Here is a 20497-nt window from a genome sequence, read left to right as displayed (position 1 = left end):
TTGAAAGCCTTGCATTGCTTTGGATAAGAAACCAGGTGAAGTGTGGCAGCTTTTACAGAATTTCATCAATACTTTTTTTTTTCCATACTTCAATCCTGAAAATCAAAGTATGACCAGTAAAAACATATAGTTCAAAAGAGAAGCCGTGCACAAACTCTCTGGATGAAATGAGACCAAATACCTCATCCTGCACCAACACAATGCCTAAGTATCTGTGGATACAGCTCTTAAAATAAATAATTCTATTACTGTAAAATGCTATTTGGACTTCTTTCACTTTAACAATTTTAGAAATAGAGGCTTCCATATTCCATCCTAAAACAGTCTTGTATATTGTTGCATATGTCGTATTTTTAGGATATAAATATTTTTATCATTTCCAAGATTGATGGGATGGGATATCACTAGAGTTTCCTTGTTTTAGGTCCTTTCTTCTTTATTTCAAATGTTCTGCACAGGTTTACAAACAATTATTTACCCACCAGTAATGGGGCAAATATTCCACAATTTATTTTTTGAAAGTGTGTAAGTATATTTTCCTAAGCTTATCAAAGCACATCCCCATTTGGGCACAAGTTTCCTTTCAATTAAAACAGATAGTTATTGTGGTCCAGAGAAGAAGAAAAACAAAAGAGAGCAAAACAAAACCAAGTTATTTTTGGTACCTATACTTTCAATTAATTAATAGAGAATTGGTATTACACAATGAAAAGAAACTGCAGAAACCCTGAATGGCAGAGATGCATGTAATAAAGAATTTTTTCTGAAGAATTTCCTTGTAGTTTGCTCCAAATGTGATAATTTTAAACCTTCCTCATTTTACCAAAAAAGATATTACACAGGCAAAAATCTAATATGCAACCCTTTTGCATTATCATTTTTCTAGACAGAAAAAGTGAAACATGTTATGAAAACAATTCTTCTTCCACAAGTCAACAGGTGGCACCAGTGAAAGAGAAAATATGGTATATGCACTGAGATCTGTCCCTGTCCAAAGAAAATAATCAGATGACTGCTTTTGCACTAGGCACAGTAAACATCCAAGAGCTGTGGAAAATGGTTATTTGAAGACATGGAATGCAATTTTATTGGCAAGGGAAGAAAACCCCCTGTCATCAAAACAACAGAATTTTTACTATCACCTGGATACAATGGAATAAGTATTAGGTGTTGAAGCAGCTGGAAATTGTAATAACTTGTAGAATGGGAATATTATCACCTGATATTAGTGGTTATATGTACTTTGATCGGTAATAATCACTCCATTGGTAAACTACTCCCAATTATGTTTTCCTCTTTGTATAGGGGAAGGAAAAAATTTATTTATGATGGGTCCAATTGAAATTCCCCAGAATGCATCATGATTCATAATTTCAGTCAATATTATGCATCTTTATTGTCACTTCCTCCTCCAAACCAGTTCATCACAGGTGTAAAAAGAGTGCATGAAAGGCACTGGCTTGGCTCCTTCATTCTTGGCATTTATCCATTAAGTGCCAAATGCTAGCTAAAAGTTGCCCACTTTGTAGGAACATTCAGGGTAGAAAAGTGCACTTCCCTGTCACAAAGACAACATCTATAACAGGTGAAATGAAAAAAAAAAAATTAGTATCTATACCCAGTCCACAGTGATCATGACATAGTGATCATCAACAGCCAACACAGAAAAAATAGATAAATCCTAGGATACCATGGCAGCTGACCATATCTGAGCACTCTCTTCTACTTCTATAATTACTCTCTATCTTCTACAAATAAGATTATTTAAAAAATATTATTTGATTTTCTTTGAAAAAAATTTAAAAAATCTTGTAGTCATGCAGTGTCCATATCTGCTTTAACATATATTTCCAAACCATCAGCTAATACAGCAGTGACTGCTTGCAGGTTTTCTGATAGATGTAGGAATTTCTGCTTTTGGGTTAGTTTTCTTCCCAAATATTTTATTGGCTCATCATCTTTTCTAACACTCCCAGCTAAGAACTTTATTCTTGACACTAATTGTTGAAGTATATCCAAAGAAACTGTTCCAAATCTATTAAAGTCTATATAATAGCCGGAAATACTAACCCCTCTATTTCGTGTAATACATTGGTAAGCAAAAGTAGCAGATTTATATGTTGGCCTTCACACACTGTATAAATTGTAGGGCTTTTCATGCAGCTTTCATAATCCTGAAGGCATACATATTCTGAAAAATCTACTAGAAATAATACAGTTAAAAAAACCCCTTAGGTCATATTGAAAAACACGGCCATCTCAAAACTCACAGCATTTCAGAGTCAAAGTGACCTCTAACAGAGTGAAGCGACCTTATCAACAGTTTACAGCATGCACTGATTTAGTTATATTTTCCCTTTTTAGTTTGAAAGCATCTTTAATGCCTTCTCGTTGGATGACATTCCACTGTTTGCCTGCTTTTTCCATTTAGATACCTTCAGATTATTTAAAGTTGGTCTCCTTTTAGAGCAAGGTCTATACTTCCTAAACACTTTATGTATTTGGTCAAAATTCAAGTACATTCCTTCCTCCCTACGTCATTGCTTACCAAGTGTGAGGACTGTACTATATCCAAGGCTCTTATATAAATTCTTTTAACTACAGGACACATGAATCTCTTCAAAAATTACTTGCATCAGATGTCCTAATTTCTATTCTATCACTTCTTTTTTTTTTTAATTTGCTTAAATTTACTGCTTGGTGTTTTATAATTGGGGCATAAAACTTGATTTCATGCAGTTCAAAATGAGTTTTCAAACAAGACCTCACAAATGAAGTCTAATTAACTGAATTCTCAAATCTTCTGTCCTTATCAGCACATACCCACATTCCAGAATGATACATGCCATTGTTTCATGTGTTTGCTCTTCCAATTCTTTTTTTATTAGAGTCCTGCAAATGTTACATGTAAACATCTACAAAGGCACATATATGAATAACTACACTGAAGTGACCTCTGCATTTATGAAAATCTGATGTATCTCACCAAACTGACCTGGAGAAATAGACACAGGCATTTTAGAAAATGCTGGTCTTTAGAAGAATTGTAAAATTCACTTTTCTAAAAATAGTATTTTGTTTTCAAGAAGCCTAGAAAATGAAATTAAATATAAAGGGGCTCAAAGGCATAGATATAAACCATTGATTGACCACAAATTGTCCTCTCTTACCTCAGTGGATCATTTTGGATGTTATGCTAAGTTCTCTGCAGAAATCAAGCCACACTGTGGATGGAGACAACTGACAATGTCCTCTAAATTTCAGTCCAAAAAACTTTCTCTGCTAGTCTCCTTCAAATATACCACTATACCTTGTGAACGAAATCTGACTTATAAAAGAGCTAATAAAAGGAATATATCTATTTTCTATATGTACAGACCATTTTTTGTGTGAACATATATTGCAAATAACATCTGTTGTCTCTATTATTGGTTGTTGCAATTTCTTGTTTGAAATTGTGATATTTCACTATATCATCTCTTTCATAGGATCAAAAATTCTAAAAAGAAACATTTGACTTACAACTAAGTCAACTGGAAATTCAAGACATACAGAAACTGTTTTAGACTAGGATTATTGTGCTCCCGTGTTATATACATATTATTAAAAAGCAGGAATATTTATAGAAATCCTTTTTACTGAGAAAAAACAACAAATAAAAGAGAAAACAATCACTAATATTTGTACAAACCCTTCGTTGGAGATTTACCAGGATCTCTAAAGAGGACATATTTTCTCCTGCACTGGTGATGAGTGAATAGTAGCTGAGGCTTTGAAAATATACAAATATCTCCACTGGCACAGGCACAATTTCAAAAAAGTCCCAACGAAACTAAACTAAGAACAAAATTGAGGGAAAATTACTTTTTTTCTTAAAAAGTGCATGGAACCTCAGGCAGTTCACCTGTCACTTCGGACCCAGCTTCATTAAGGCCTGAGGACCTGAGGTGCCTGACAGAGGCCATGAGGATACCTTCTGTAGGTGTCTCAAGCATGTGACCAGGACAGAAGGAAAATGGATATAGAGAAAATTCTGGGTGAACTACCAGCACAAGCAAGAGGTTGAAGTTATTCTGTCATTTTCAGGGTCTAAGGTTAAGGTTTAGAACAGCTCTGTCAGTGCTTCTGAGAAAATTTTCCTTTTCTCCTTGGTAGTACATATACTTTTAAACACCGTCAGGAAACACCAAAATAACACTTAATTTTCTTTTCTTTGGCAGTAAGCATGGTATTCAACACTGTGTTTTGAAAAACCTTGAAACACCAAAGCAGAATAGCAAATACACCAGAGTCAACAGAAAGCTCTTGAGAAAAGTTTCTTCCCCTCCCCCTCTACCCCTACTCCCTTTTGGACTTTTGAATATGTTTTGACTCAATTTTTGGATTTTTTTGGTGTTTGTTCTCTTTGCATGTTTTATTTAGTGTGGTTGGAGCATAAGCAGCACTAGGAAGAACTAAGCCATTTTGGATGGACACTATCAAAAAGGAAGTGGGTTTTGGAGAAGACTGAAAAGTTAGACAATCATTAATTTTTGAATAATGACAGGGGCTTGTGCTTAGTGGCTTTGTGAAAAAAAAAAAGCATAAAACTCAAGCTGAGAATTGAATATGAAGTATGGAGGGGATTAGATGAGAAAAATAGACTCAAAGCTAGCAACTAATAAGAACTATCCACGTCCTCTATGTATAAATGTACTAGATAAGCATAGTCACACAACAAGCTGACCTGTTGGTGCCTATTCAGAAAGTATTCCAAGTAGATCTTGTAAGTCTACTCAAACTGCCTTCAAACACCCTGACAGAGCTTTTGTTCCACCAGAATTTTTTGTTGTTGGTTTGTGGTATGATCTCGACCAAGTGATTACTGTCTGTAGTCACCGTCTGGCCTCAATCCCTGCTGCAATTTAAGCTATTTCTGCTGAACCAGTTTCAAAGGGCTATGAGTAAGGAGATGCACGAAACTGCCATCCCTTCTGATCTCCTGATCTCTCTTAAGGGAATATCACATCTTCTCAGGTAATTGAATACAGGAATGCATCTGAGTAGTCGCAGATGGAAGGCAACAAGAATCCTTTCATCTGCTTGTCTATGTCCTAAATCTTGTTGCTTTTTTCCTCTCTTTTTATTTAAAGTGTTAACTAGTATTTGTTTATAATTAGCTATGAATGTGCTTTCCAGTAACTTTCAAGTGGAGCCAGTATTTTTTTTTTTTTCAACAGATACAAAGCCTTTTCAATGACTCATTAGAGCTGTGCTGCTATAGTTCTGAGACTTTCTATTTACAACAAAAAAAGATCCAAGTACATTTGGATGGCTGATTATCGGGTAAATTCATGCTAAGAAAGCTTTACAAGAGAATAAAGCAGGATTTCTTTTGGGAATCTTATCAAGAGTCTTGCATCCTTCTATACTTCCTATGACAAATTCATAGAAGGTTGCAAGCATGAAGAATACCTGTTACCCCTCCCCCATTTTCTGAGATTTTTATGCATACAGGTAAGAGAACTGTTAAATAGAACATTTAAATTTAAACATTCAGACCCAAATTTCTTGAATATAACTTGGGATAGAGCATCCAATATGCTGAATATTTTTCTAATGGTGTTATTATTTTTTGTAAACCTATGATCAGATAAATACATAAATATTTATATTGATTCCAGCCAATTATGCTTCCTTATAATGTTGCACCTGCACACAACAGGAATTCAAATTATGTGCTAGCTCCATAGATTGTGAGCAAGATTTATAGAAACACAACTTCAAACTTCATTGAATATGCAAGGGCACAATCTTGAACTTCCTTAAAAGTTAAAAAAAATTAAACTTAATAGTCTATAAAAGGAGCTTTACTTTTGATTCAGTATTCATCAGCAAGTGATCCAACCACATTGCCAAAGTTGCAGAAGGCTGAGAGAACGAAGAAGGAGAAGACTAACTAAAGAACCTGAGGGTTCACAAATTCATGGGACCTGATGAGATTCCTCCATGTCAGAAGAAGTGGCTAAGCCACTATCGATCGTATTTGAGAAATTGTGGCTGTCTGGTGAAGTTTCCAGTGACTGGAAAAGTGGAAACACAACCCTCAATTTTAAAAAGGGAAATAAGGTAGATCTGGAGAACTACAGCCCATTCAATCTCAAGTCAGTGACAGACAAAGTCATGGAGCAGATTATCCTGAAAACTCTGTAAGGCAAATGGAAAATAAGGAAGTTTTTGGTCACAGCCAGTATAGCTTCATTAAAGTGCAAAGACTGCACAAATTTCGTGGCTTTCTATGATGAGGTTCCAGTGCTGGGTAATGGAAGAGTACTGACGTCATCTGCCTGGAATCATACAAAGCATTTGACACTGTCCCACATGACATCATTGTCTCTAAACTGAAGAGACATAGGCTTGACAGATGGGACACTGGGTGGATAAAACACTGGCTGATGTTCATACTCAGAGACTTGTGGTTAACAGCTCAATATCCAAGTAGAAAGCAGTGACAAGTGGAATGACTCAGAGATTGGTTTTGGGACTTTTAACAGCACTTTTTCACAGCTTCGTCGGCGACATGGACAGTGGGATTGAGGGCACACTGGGCAAGTTTGCCAATGACACCATGTTGTGTGGTGCAATCAACACCACGAAAACTTTGTGGTTGGAAGGGATGCCATCCAGGGGGACCATGACAGGCTTGAGAGGTGGGCCTGTGTCAACGTCACAAAGTTCAAGGCCAAGTGCAAGGTCCTGCACCTCAGTCAGATTGATCTTAAATACAAACACAGGTTAGGCAGAGAATGGTTTGAGAACAGACAAGAGAAGTAAGAGCTGGGGGTGGTGGTCGATGAGAAGCTCACCATGACTGGGCAATGCACGCTCACAGCCCCAAAAGCCAACCATGTTGTAGGCTGCATCAAAAGCAGTGTGGCCAGCAGGAGAAGGGAGGTGATTCTCTCACTCTACTCTGCTCTTGGGAGACCCCACTTGGGGTGCTATGTCCAGCTCTGGGGTCCCCAGCCTAAGCAGCAACCTTTTGGAGCAAGAAGACAGAAAGTGATAAAAAGGCTGGAACACCTCTCCTATGCAGACAAGAGAAAAGAAGGCTTTGGGACACTGCCTTACAGTACCTAAAGGGGGCTTACAAGGGAGTTGGTAAGGAACTTTTACAGGGACATTTAGCAATAGCACAAGGGGAAATGGCTTCAAATTGAAAGAAGGTACATTTACATTAGATACAAGGAATAAATTCTCCACTGTGAGGGCAGTGAGACATTTGAACAGGTTGCCCATAGAGTTTGTGGATGTCCCATGCCTGGAAGGGTTCAGGGCTGGGTTGGATGGGGCTCTGCACAACCTGGTCTAGTAGAAGATATCCCTGTTCATGGTAGGGGGTTAGAACTATATGATTTTTAAGGTCCCCTCCAATCCAAACCATTCTATAATTTTTCAGCCTTTGAAAGATGACATCTCCTGTCAGCTGAATTCAGAGAAAATTGGGACCTAAATCCAACATTTAAAAACACCCTGAAACATAACAACAATCAAAAAACCCCAGCAAATCACTCCATCATGCTTAGTTATGTATTTTTAGCAGCTACTCACTGTAATGTTGTCATGTCACATTCACAGAAGTAAAATACATTGTATTTTGTGTGCAGCTTTGAGCTCTTCACTTGATGTTTCCTGCTACTGATCTTAAATCCTATGCTGCTCACAAGTCTCAGTCAGGTCAGGACCAGGCAGGAAACAGATGTGAAGTTACACAGCATACCTATGACTAAATATATGTCTTCAGGCACAGTAAAGATCCAGCAAGAGAACTGTCCACCTGTGAGCCCGGACTTCACAGTGCTGAAGAACATATGCCATTGTGATTAGGGCTCATGAAGGACCTAAGTGCTCTTAAGCTTTAATGCCTCTTATTTTTCATTCTCCATCCCAGGAACTATGTAATAAAAAAAAAAAAATCTTATTTGATTACATTTTTACTGGAGAAGAGATTTAAAATGTGAATTTTCAGCCCTCCCCACTTGTCCACAAAGATTTTGTAACTTTTTTCATAGTCTTTTGAGTTGGATTCCTTGTATTATGCTATTGTGATACTCATACATTGATCTGTACTTGTGCGATGACAAAATATCTTTTTTAACTCTACCACACCTGCGCTGTCTGAAAGCACTGTGATGCCTACAAAAATGATTATGTGAGATCCTGTGCCAAAGGCATAAAACAGTTGACAACCCCAGTCTAAAAGTTCGGTCTTTCATGGACTTTGAAGCAAAGAAAGGCTAATTCAGTGAAGCCTGTCTAGTATTGCAAATGCAACACCATCTGAATTAGGATTATTATGTAAAAATGCACACCAAAGGAAGTGCTGACATCTGAAGGAGGAACAAGTTTATATCATGCTGACGTTAAACTATTTATCAGCATTAAGATGTCAGTGTGAGATTACAAGAATACTTTCAGGACAAAAAGAACAAGTTTTAAAAGCTCCTTCAATAATTCAACAAAAATAATATTAAAAGAAAAATGCAAACATTTATAAAATTAAACTGCTTAAGTTGAATTCCTGCATCTCACATTCTAATGAGTTTATGTTGCTTGCCCTTCATATTCCTTGAACATTTTATTCTCAAAAGAAAAAAAAAAATTTTTAGATATTACTAATGAGGATATTTTGGTCATCATAATATTTAAAGCGAGTGTCTCCACGTAAATTACTAATATCCAACCTCTTAAAGTTCCCTGCAATTTTTTAAAGAAAAACAAAACCACATTTATTCATATATCTTCCTAATCACGTTTCAGTCATATTTTCCTCAAATTATTTTTAGAAAAATTATGAACTACTGCTATGTTCTCCCTTATATTTATCAAATTATAAAGAAAATATTTAAAGAAAATGAAATCTGCAAAATCAATCATTCTGGGCTAGAAAAGGCCAGAATTCAGATTACCATAGCAGCACTAATTTTGCAATCATCGACAGTATTTCTGGAGCCAGGAACTTAACCCAGACATCCAAGATTCAGTGTGATGCTTTAGTCTCATTCACAATCCATCATTTGATGATGCACAGCCTTTTGCTACTTGACCTAAGAGAACAAGTCATGACCAACTATCTGGTTACAGCTACAGCGATAAATAGAACTCACTGTGATTTATACATTCCTTTACTAACAGTTTGGAAACTGGGCTCCTGAATGCCCTTCCAGGCAAAAGAAGGAGATAGTTACAGACAGTTCAAACAACGGGACAATTTTAGCATCTTTATTCTGTAAGATCATGAGGATGTGACTAGAACTAAGGTCTGGAGAAGAGTCTATATTCTTGGGTCCAGCAGAACAAAACATAGTGCTACTATTTGTGAATGCCACGTGTGCTCACTCACAACAGCAGAACTGCAGTTTTGTAAATTAAAACCAGGGAAGGAACCAAAGACTGAATGGTTACCCTGTGGTCCAAAACTTAAAAGCACACTGGAACAATTCTTTTTGCTTTTAAATGAACTAGCCAAACATCAGAAATTTTTGTTTTTACTTCTGCACACAATGCTTGTACTTCTCCCATGGCATAATGTTTTTTCTAAAGAATAAACTAATTATATTGGCCTGGCTTCTTAATATGATGTAGGATGATTTGCTCAGATTTGAAGTCTGCAACATTTTCACAATTTATAGAATCTCAGTGGAAAAGCTGAGATTTCAACATACTGAATCTTCCTACTTCCCAAAAAAGACTTAATATTCTGAGGGAGTGATGATTGCTTCCTCCTGCTGTAAGTTTCCTGCTTTATCAAGCTGAGAAGAATGCACAGCCTAGACAGCACCTCAACAGCAGACACCCAGAGACTGCTTTTCACTGCAAAGTTAACCACAGTTAAAACCTGGGGACTACGAATCATCTGTGGTTCACGGACACACAATTCTTTCAGTTTGAGCTGGCTAACCTGTCCAGCAGGGACAAGGCTAAAGGATTACTAACTGCTAATGAAAGTCCTCTACAAACAACGCGATAATTAGTACCCTCAGCATTTTGTGTCAGACTCATTTTCACCAGGAAAAGAAGTGATTTCTGAAACTTTCTAAACTGGTGGATGTGATCTCTCATGGATTTGCATCCTTATCTATCCACAGCTACATATGGAACAATGGATACAAGGTTCCCAAACAGTGCTTTGCTTTCAATCTCTCTCATTCAAATTGGGATAACTTGTGAGGAATAACTCAGAGACAGAAAATGTGACTATCTATGCTATATTTGGAACATTCATATTTTAAATTACTGCTGTTTGGTATGAATAAATTTTCATTGGAAAAGGGCAATTGTTTTACTAAATTTCACAGTTATATATTACATATTGGAAATGCTTAGGTAAATGACAGTAAAAATCTAAATAAGAAACAAAATAATTTTGAAAAATTTTGTATTTCCTGACTACTTCAATATCTTTTTTTGAAGTAGATTTTCCACTTTTTTTTATTTCTCCCTTTTTAAATTGAATGGCTATGGAGAAGTTGAGAAAAAACCCAGACATTTGTAAGAACACGACAACCATATCATACATTTGATGACTGCAGTATGTGGACTCAAAAAGAGGACATTAAAAGAAAACAAGGAGGAGAAAATATGGAAGAAAACAACCTGGAAGAACAGAGAGAATTTTGTTGGAAGTTTTGAAGCACACAGACCCTCCAAAATCCAGTGCATAGGATAAATCATTCTTGCCAATATCCACTGAGCCAATGTAGAAAGGAGAACACAGGTAATTTAACTTTCTGCTAAGTATACTTATCACTTTAAGAATGATCAAGATAAGTCCCCCAAGATAGGACTGGCATCCTGCCTCTAATTTGCATACTTCAATGCACATGCTGGTTGTTTAGCCTACTGACTTGGATAGCAAGGCAAATACTGAACAGCCTTCATCACGCTTACCACTACCATTTCAATCTAAAAGTTTCATTATTCTGAACACATTCTTGCCTCTTTCCCTTCTTTAGCTTTCAAATGAAACCATCTTTACAATCAAGCTACCGATATACAACCTTGTTTTGTCTCTGATGAACGTAATAAAAGTGTTAACATTAAAAAACCTATTTTTTAAATTAGTACATCATTAGCAACAATCAGCTAGACTAGTTGCAGTAACAAAGTTATCTAGCTGTGTGTGACAGTAACTATTCTTATAAAGCATAGCCTTTCTAACCCCTTGCCAAGGATATTTAATTTGGTATCCAAGTTTTCTTGCCTATGGGAAAACCATTTTCTATTTTAGCTGCTTGCAACATGCATAAGTGAATATGCTGTAAGTAACTAGCTCCTTTGAACTTTTGGGTCCCACTATGCACACAAGTTATCTACTCTGAAAAGGCATCATATAAACATGCCAAATAATTCAACCTTATGAAAAATGCTTTTCATCTGAATTATAAGTTAAAACTTTTTCTGACTTTAGAGAAACTGGAACTTGAAAAGATAAAAACGTAAAGCTTGATTTTTCTTTGCCCAGAGCATATGTTATATAAACAAAAATCCCCAAAAGGTGCCAAGAATTGTCCCTCTGTTTTTCTAAATGATCACGTGTGCAGTCTAGCTGAAAAGACTCATCGATTATGTCTACACAAACAACAAAAGCCCCTAGAAAAAATATCTAGATCAAAAGCTTGTCAAACACAGAACAGGAAAGAGAAATCCTGCTTTAAACATGGCCTCTTTCAAGTTGGAATTCAATCCCATGAAGGAAAAACAAAGGATTTCATAATGAAAGGTATTTAAATTACTTTTTTTTTGGAACTTTACCAGGGATTCTTTCTTGCTATATGTTAGCCTTTGTCTTTCTTACATTAGGACAGAATTCTGCATAATAGGCCCTATAGTTTTAAAAAAATGCAGAAATTTTTTAGTCACACATTACTGTGTTCACAATACACATTTCCAATTATTTTCATCAACATGAGACAGTGATATTTTTACTGACATTATGGGTTTCTCCTTTTGTTAACCACCTAACAATATACACTCTTAATATGGGAACACAGCAAACCTCTTAATGGATGTGATGGATATTCCTTTTTCTTTTCTTTTTCCTCACTTTCCTAAAGTACAGACACGTAATCCCAAAGGAAACTGCACATCCTTGCCAAACCAGATCATTATATAGCATATATAAAATTATATTCTGAAAAGTACAGCCAGAAATCCTAAAATAAGCATAAAGTTAGATACTTTAAAAAATATGGCTTCTAAAGAAAAAACAAAATTTTAACAAATTTTACTTCTGCTGAAACAGAATCATATAATCATGGAATGGTTTGGGTTGGAAGGGACCTTAAAGATCATCTAGTCTCAAACCCCCTGCCATAGTCAGGGACACCTTTCACTAGACCAGGTTGCTCAGAGCTCCATCCAACCTGGCCCTGAACACATCCAGGGATAATCCCCATGTCTGATTTCCTAGTCTGTTAATAAGGTTAAAATGATGTGATTTACAGTATGCCAACAGTGATATCTTACAGACAAACTTGTGATTTGAATGTCCCATATCTATACATAAAAACTATAATATAAACCTAATGCAAAACACTTGCTACATGTTCAATCATACCACTACTGAAATATTTGTATGCCATATATACATAACCAGAACTCAGTTTTAAATTGGTTCATACCAACTAGTGCTGGAGACAACATCCTGTTTGCCAGGCTTGGCTAGTAGACCCTTGTAAGAATACATCAGTTCATATTTGATGATTAAAAATATTGGGCGTGCTCAATTTATTCCATGTAATTGAAAGTCCTGTAGCATGGATCAGCACACGTGGAGCCTGGTTCTGTCCCCTCCAATCCAAACCATTTCATGATTCCATAGGTACTCCACTAATAACATTTGGACAGATAGTCATCTTGGATTCTCTAACCAGGAAGATATACAAGCATGTCTGACAGGCCTCCCAAATACAAAGCACATTCAGTTCATGACTGTTTCTAGATCTGGTAGCTCTAGGTTAATGAATTGATGAATCAGCACTAGAAACAGAATTTTCACATAATGCCTGTTCAGGAGAAAACAGGTCTTTGATTATAAGAGGAAATATCAAAGCAGAATGAACAGCAAAATGTTAAAATTATGTTGGCGTACTCATCAGGGTATTTTACCCTGATGCATTAAATTCTGACTTGTATTAAGAAGCAAATTAGAATTAGAATTAAAAAGCAAAGTAGAATTTCAAGAGATGCTCTGACATACATTAGTGAAAACCTAAAGTTATCCATATTTCCTATAATCTTGTTAAAGAAAGGTCTAGTAAACCATAGTCTATTAATTTTAAAAGTGTTTTTCTACTAATACTCAGGATGCCCGTTGATCCTGGATATTTTTAATATATTTTTTATTGCAGTATTATTCATTATTCACATCAAAATATTTCATATGGATTTGCAGCATATCTGAAAAAACCTTTAACTACTTTTGTTATGCTTATTCCATGTTTTTGGCACATACAAAAGAATTATCTCATTGGAATGAAGTTAATGAAACAAATCCAGCTTCACTAATTTTTCAAGGAACAAAGGCTGTAAATTTGTTTTCTACTGGAATGTTGAACTTAGAAGATCACACACTCAAGCCAATAGCATTTGTCTTTGCTGTCATGCAAAAGAGAGTGAGTCACCTACAGTACAAGAGAATAACTTTGCAAATCTGCTAGAACTGTGTGGCATCTGATCAAACTAATCCATGTCTTTCCATGATGCCAAAATAAACAGTCCCTTTCCCACAATGTATAAACATTGTTCCCATAACTTTCCTTTGAAATGTCATGAAAAGGTTAAGTGACGTTTCATTATTTACCTTGACTAATGAATTGCTCCATGTTGTCTTTGAAGGGCTGTAGGTGCTCTTCTAGTGATAGCTGATAAACTTTTGCTGCTTCTGTCTCACATGCTGAAATTGGAGTAACAGATTATTTTAGGATGACACATCATAGCATGGATCTGCATATCTTAAGAAAAGACACTTTAATTCATATCCAGGGAAACCACCGGAATATGTGCCTCAAACACACTACAAGTACAAACACTATGATAATAGAGTCAGGAACAGACATGTTCCCAGTAAAATATTTTTATATGCAGCTAATTTGTGGCCAGCGTATGAGTTTAAATAAGTAGTAGCAAAAAATTAACAAAAGTATGCAATGGTTTTGAGGGAGAAAGACAAATTTAAGGGGTAGGATTGTATGGGAACAAAATAAAAAACTCAGATTCCAGGCTGTATTGATATACCTGTACCAAGGTATTAGTGCCTGAATCAAATAAGGTTCAGATGCAAAACCTGCACCAAACAGTAGGAATGACCTTAATTTATGAAGTTCAGCAGGTGAGGGTTTGATACTTGATAAAACCACAGATGTGGTGAAGAGTTGTGCATTGTTTAAAAGTACAAGAGCAAAAGGACTAAAGTGAAGGATTTTAAGAGTACTCATGGCTTGAACTCTCTGAGAGAACTTGAACAAGAACAGCTTGCTTCCTATCGGACTAAAAACCAAGACAGAGAATCTGGAGCCTAAAGCAGCCCTGACACAAAGATTATTTGTGGGTAAGGTGGTACCATCACACTTCCACCAACTATCCAAGATAATTTAATTTGGGTCAAGAGAAGATCCGAGACTATTATTTCAGATGAATGTTGAACTCCAATTTCCAACATAGGGGAAATCTTTTTAGGCTGTGATAAACTCCTGTCATTCAACAGAAATGAATCCTGCTTGATTCTGTCTCAGAATTTCCAGATCAAGTGCACACATTCCAAAATATGCATTTCTTTGCTTATCCTCCAGGTTTTCTTTAGGAAAAAAGAATTATTACTATGTCTTTAAAGACAAAAAACTTGGTAAAGGTTTAAAAAATATATTGAGATAGCAGAAAGCACTATCTTAATATTTAAAATGCACATATACTGAAAAGAAGACTGACTTAAATAACTAGTAACTCCACACAACTGGAGTAAAACCAGGTTGATAATAACAATTAAATTTTATTTTTTTTTTTTTTAAGCTTAGAGAGAAATAGAAATAATAACAGCAGACTTTTAGAGAAAAGATAAACATAAATATGTTTACTTAGGTGATCTACTTAGGAAGCAATACTGAAAAAAAAAAAGAATCCCCTCCACCCCCCATATAGTTATAAAAATCTATAATTATATAATGGGAAGCCTGTAGTTTTTAAACAAATAGTAGTCAATACTTGTGAAACAGGGGAGGGGATCCAAATGACCATGGATTTTCTTACAACATATGACAGAAGAAGAAATAGAGGACTTATGCACTATTCTGCAAATGGAGATGTTCTGATGGCAATATACAGAATTTGGATTTTTCTTTTCTCTTATGCAGGAATAAGTGTCAGAGCTGAAAGAGGTGATAGAACCCACCATAACATTTAATGTCACCAAAATTCCATACCTTTTCCAAGAATATGGATTAAATATTTTTCAGAGCAGTAAAGCATTATACTCTTGAATGGCTGCAGCTTAGCTGAACCCCTGATCTCTCAGACAGTGTAAGAAAAGCATACTATGAAGACTCATACCCACCAAAAATACCCATTTCAACATAACATGTAATAGTGATTGTCAAAATGAAATGTCTCTTACTTAGCCGTTCAGATACTGGAAGCTCTCTGATAGTTGATTTGTTTGTGCACTTGTGTGTGGTGTGGGAAAGGGTGTGCATTTAACGATAGCTTTGTTTGTCCCATTTTGGGTGGAGTAATTTTTGTTTCTTTCTGCTCACAACCCTCCCTCTCTTAAAAGACTAAAATCAATGATGTTCAGAAGAATACCAGTTCAGGCCCATTTTTTACCTTATTCCTGAATTGCAAACACTTTAAATAATTTAAAATCAAAAAAGAAAACACAGAGAAAACAACCCCTTTCTCTTACTGTAGAGAGAGTAAAATATTGTATGTTTTATCCAGATTTTAAAAATTAAAAAATCCAGTCATTATTACCAGATTAATAATTATTATTATGCCTAAAACAAACTATTCATCAGTTGCTTTCTTCAATGAAGAATTAAACGGGCCTGTAAGCTCTTCCTAAGTTTCTCAATTCTCCAGATCACCAAGACTGGAATTGAAGTCTCCCTGCACAACCTGTTGGATACAACACTCATTTATTATTTTCCATAATTTGTCACTAGAATATAAAGCCCCAATATTCATATAAGCCATCGCTGTTCCTTTAGAGTGTTGATCTTGATGAAAGTAGTGCAAAATACCAGTTCCCAGTATTTCTTCTCAAATGAAGAAGATACTAAGTAAATGCCTGTGTCAGAAGGGTATTTAATAACTTCTAAGCAATATGGAGAAAAAAACATGGGGGGGAAAAAAAAAGTATGTGAGAATATAAACAGCCTTTTAAATTTATATTTTTTATCCTCAGCTTCATACTCAAACACATTTATCTCCATGAAGCTGCTCAGCTAAACATTCCAAATATCAAAGGAATAGATTGGCAAAGGGAATCTACTGTGATGACTGTAAAAGTTTTGTCTAAAGCAAAAGCTTGTCTGATTATTCTTAACTGACTCAGAACCTGGTCTTACGTTCGCTATTCTCACGTTTAGTTATTGTCTCATTTCAGCAGATGTGTATACAACTGAAAAACCTAGGCAAAGTTTGCATGTTTTTAAAACTCCATTTACTTCCAGCAGATTTTAAATTTTCTTATATTGAAGGAATTGAAAGGTATTCAAGGCACCACAAAAGAGACTCATATAGGCAGTCACAAAAGCCAAGCACTCGGTAGAAACTGATGTCACAAGACTGAATTGCCCAAACAGGAAGATACATTTTCTTGCTTTAAAGCAAGGTGAAGGTTTCAGTATCCACTAGTCCCAAATTATGCACTTGGGACCTTCCAAAGATCTCAAATCCTAAACAGAAGTTGGCAAGGGCAGAGACACCTTTTCTCCAGCTCTCAAAATCAATTTTAACATATAAGCAACATATAAACACTTGAAAGGACCTATAATACATCTAATTTCATCTCCTCACAAGATCATATGCTCCAGAGAACTGTATGCCACTTTTCACAGAAGCAATCAAAACAGATTCTTGTGGACAATTCAAACTGGTGGCTTTTTTGCCCACGTATGCACAGGTATCTCAAATGCTCCTGACCTGGAAATTGATGTTAGATTTTGTGCTCAAAACCAGTTTAGAGATTTAAGCAAATTGCAATTTCAGCTGTATCCAGTGTCACAATAATTCATCTCATTCCCTATTTCTGTGATAAAATGCAATTAATTGCAATTTTTCAAGCTATTGTGTAAGGTTGCTCAATCTATATTTTTGTTTTGTTTTTATTTCAGGTCAATTTACTAAAAACAAAGTTTCACAACAGCCAATATGGAAAAGGAAAGTGACAAAGCAATCTGTGCTTTGCACTAACATTTTTAGTAAGTGATTCCGGTTAGTCATGTAAAATGCACTCAGTCTCATTATCAGAAATAGTTATTTAACCTTTCTGAAAAGGAGAAGAACAATAGTTTTCAACATTCATAATATCTATCTGTATAATGCACATTTTCCAGCTGGTTTTGTTGGATGCTAAATTTTAGCCCCTGGAGCACAAATCTCTTCTAAATAGAAAAGATTTCTATTTGAACAAAATGGGTGAGCAGATGACCAGCTGCTCCTCATGCTTACTGCATTTTTTTTGGCAAGGACAACAATGGGCAACAGGAGTTTTCTTTTCAAACCCCCCAAATATAAAAATTAAATGAAAAATAAAAGAAAACAAACAAAAACCCCAAACCAAACAAAAAAAACCCCAACCCATCAAAAAAAAAAAAAAAAACCAAAACAAAACAAGAAAGCAGACTAACAAGTTATCCTGGATGAGTAATTAACAGATCCATTAAGCTGTTTTTGTTAACTAATTCAGAAACTGCATACTTATCTATGGAAGTCTTCTAGAAGTCAGATGGATTTTCAAGATAGTTTAAGATATTTGAGAGCACACCTTTGATTAAGACTTGCTAAACTATTTGTATCAAAGTTTTGATGGAAGCTTTGAAATTATGTCCCTAATTTTCTAAGGTTCTGAGTACTCAGGCTTCCACAGGAGATGTGCCTGTGTCCTACTTTTCTGAAAACTATAGAACAACTTTATCACTACTTTCTCAACTTCCTCAGTTCTTTCTGGATTCCCTACAACAGCAACCTGTGACTTTAAAAGAAAGTTTAAACTTTATCTAAAGGAAACAATGCTGGCCTCATCAAAAGACACACTCTGATGAACCCAGCCACAAATACAGAAAGAGCTCTTAATTTTCTTCTATTTATTTTTTTTGGAATTGTAATGACTTACACTAAGAACTGCTTAGTCTTCAAGGGCTTCCATAGACAGCTCCTTGTTTGGAGTTTTAAGGACAGTAAAATATGACTCACAGATTGACTGAAAGCCTGGCTTTAGTTTACATCTGGTTTAGGTTTAGGAATCTGCATGCAGCATAGCTGCAGCAATTAACCCTTTCAGCGATAACAGAAAAAACAGAATTTGTGGATGTACAGTTGTTAATGAGTAGGCAAATGTAAAGATTTAATTTGGTTAAAATAATATCTGTTTCTGTAAAGGTAAGTGGTAGAGATAACTGGAGGACTGACCCAAACCACTACTGTTGCTATATTATTTTGCTATTAATTACCTTGAGTGATTTGGTATTATTTTATAAAAGACTGAAGGAATTTTTTCACCAGAATATGGATCTATGGATCATAGAAGAAAAATAAAGGATCTGTTTCTTAACTGGGAAATATCTTCATTCATATTTGTAGCAAAACTATTCACAGAGAATGACAAAACACAAACATTTCAAATTCTGAATGTTTTTGATGATGCAATGAATTCAAACTCTAAAGAGTACAATTTTTTCTCATTTCAATTCTCTCTACTCCACCTTCTCTTGAAACTTGAAATACTAGTGTACAAGTATATTAAAAAAAAATTTTGGTAAATCTCTTAGGGTATTTCTTATTTCACCAAACTTTAGTTTTTTAAAAGACAGATCACCATATTAGGCTCAAGGCCTTTCCTTAACTGAGAAATCTCTCAATCCTTAGATTGTCACTCTACTCCTTTAAGAGAGGATGGTCAAATTTAGAAGAGCAATCCCTTCCCTTTTTTCCACCTGAAGTGGGACTCTAAATAATTAAAGCTGCTCAAGTTTGTTAATTGAAGGTGCAATTAATACCACTCTTCTGATCAAGAAGTGGCATTGGAATGTTGCTAGTCTTCGATCCATAATCAGAACTATGATGGAATACATCTTGAGAACATGAAAAGATACCAGGATACATGTGCGTGTGTGAGAGAGAGGGGCAAATAGAATGCTGCAATTTTTAAAAAACTTTAGTCTGAAAGAATTAATATTCCTTATTAAAGAACTAGTAGTGGATGCAATCTTATTTTGCAAAGTAATCCCTTCATCCCAGACACAGATTTGACCACGAAGAAGAAAATTCCATCTCAAACTACAGCTTGACTGAGCTCTCAGGGTTGGGAACTCTTTCTAGGTATTGAGGATAACCTTTACTGAGGCAAGAGGAATGACTAGCAAGACTATTGCTGTCCAAACTCTCTCAATTGCACATTGACACCATCCAAAATACAACCTTTGAAAGGTACTTCCTTGATGGTACTTCCAATGCTCTTATTCACAGAGAAGGTGTTTAACACAAGAGCACATAACAGCTCTACAATCAGCAGGTCCAAACTGAATAGGTAACTTTAGGTGACTGTAAAAAGCACTGAAAAAAATAGGGAACATGTATTTTTCCAAGATACTCCAGGGCTTTTCTTGGAACATACTTTTAAAATACAAAGTGTTTTGCAAATGCTTAACACTTTATAAACATTCTCAGTCACATTTATTCCAAATCAGGGAGATGTACTGGGCCACACTGCCTAGCTTCTTTTGGATGGAAAATTTTCAATGAGTTGTAAACACTCAGAATAGGAAAAGAAAGCATCACGACAAAAATAATGTTTAATTATGATAATTATTGCTTGTAGTCAGTTTCCAATCAAATATATTAAATATGACATTATGACATATAAACAAATACTGAATTCAATTCAATTTCATAGCAATCTGCATTTCATTGTACTATTAATCTCTTCTTCTTGTCAGATTTACTTTTGGCCTGGCATTGTTTCTAATTCCCTTTTAGCTGAGCTTCGGTGAAAGTTTTGCAATAAGTGACAAGTGATGAATTAGTTTCTGATTAGCAAGAATAAACTTAATGTTGTAAGGCTAGAATGCTAATGTGTAGCCAAAGAATAGCTTCTAAACATTTTTAACTTGCCATAATTCTATTACTCTCAATGCCATTCTAGTGTTCTAGTTCTTTCCTAAACCAAATACATCTGGAAGAATTTCATCCACATCCATTATGGATTTGGGCCACAAATCCAACATTTTCCTAAACCAAAATT

General features: G+C 35.5%; 1 protein-coding gene across 1 annotated transcript in view; it reads right to left on the bottom strand.

Annotated features, from left to right (window-relative positions):
* The window catches only part of FMN2 (formin 2), a 155026-nt gene that overhangs the window by 36065 nt on the left and 98464 nt on the right, over nt 1-20497 (bottom strand). The window contains exon 14 of the mRNA XM_059841678.1: nt 13844-13936. Coding sequence (XP_059697661.1) covers nt 13844-13936 — 93 coding nt within the window. The remainder of the gene's footprint in view (nt 1-13843; nt 13937-20497) is intronic.

The sequence above is a fragment of the Haemorhous mexicanus genome, chromosome 3, assembly GCF_027477595.1.
Source record: "Haemorhous mexicanus isolate bHaeMex1 chromosome 3, bHaeMex1.pri, whole genome shotgun sequence".
NCBI lineage: Eukaryota > Metazoa > Chordata > Aves > Passeriformes > Fringillidae > Haemorhous > Haemorhous mexicanus.
This window is presented reverse-complemented; position numbering and strand designations above follow the sequence as displayed.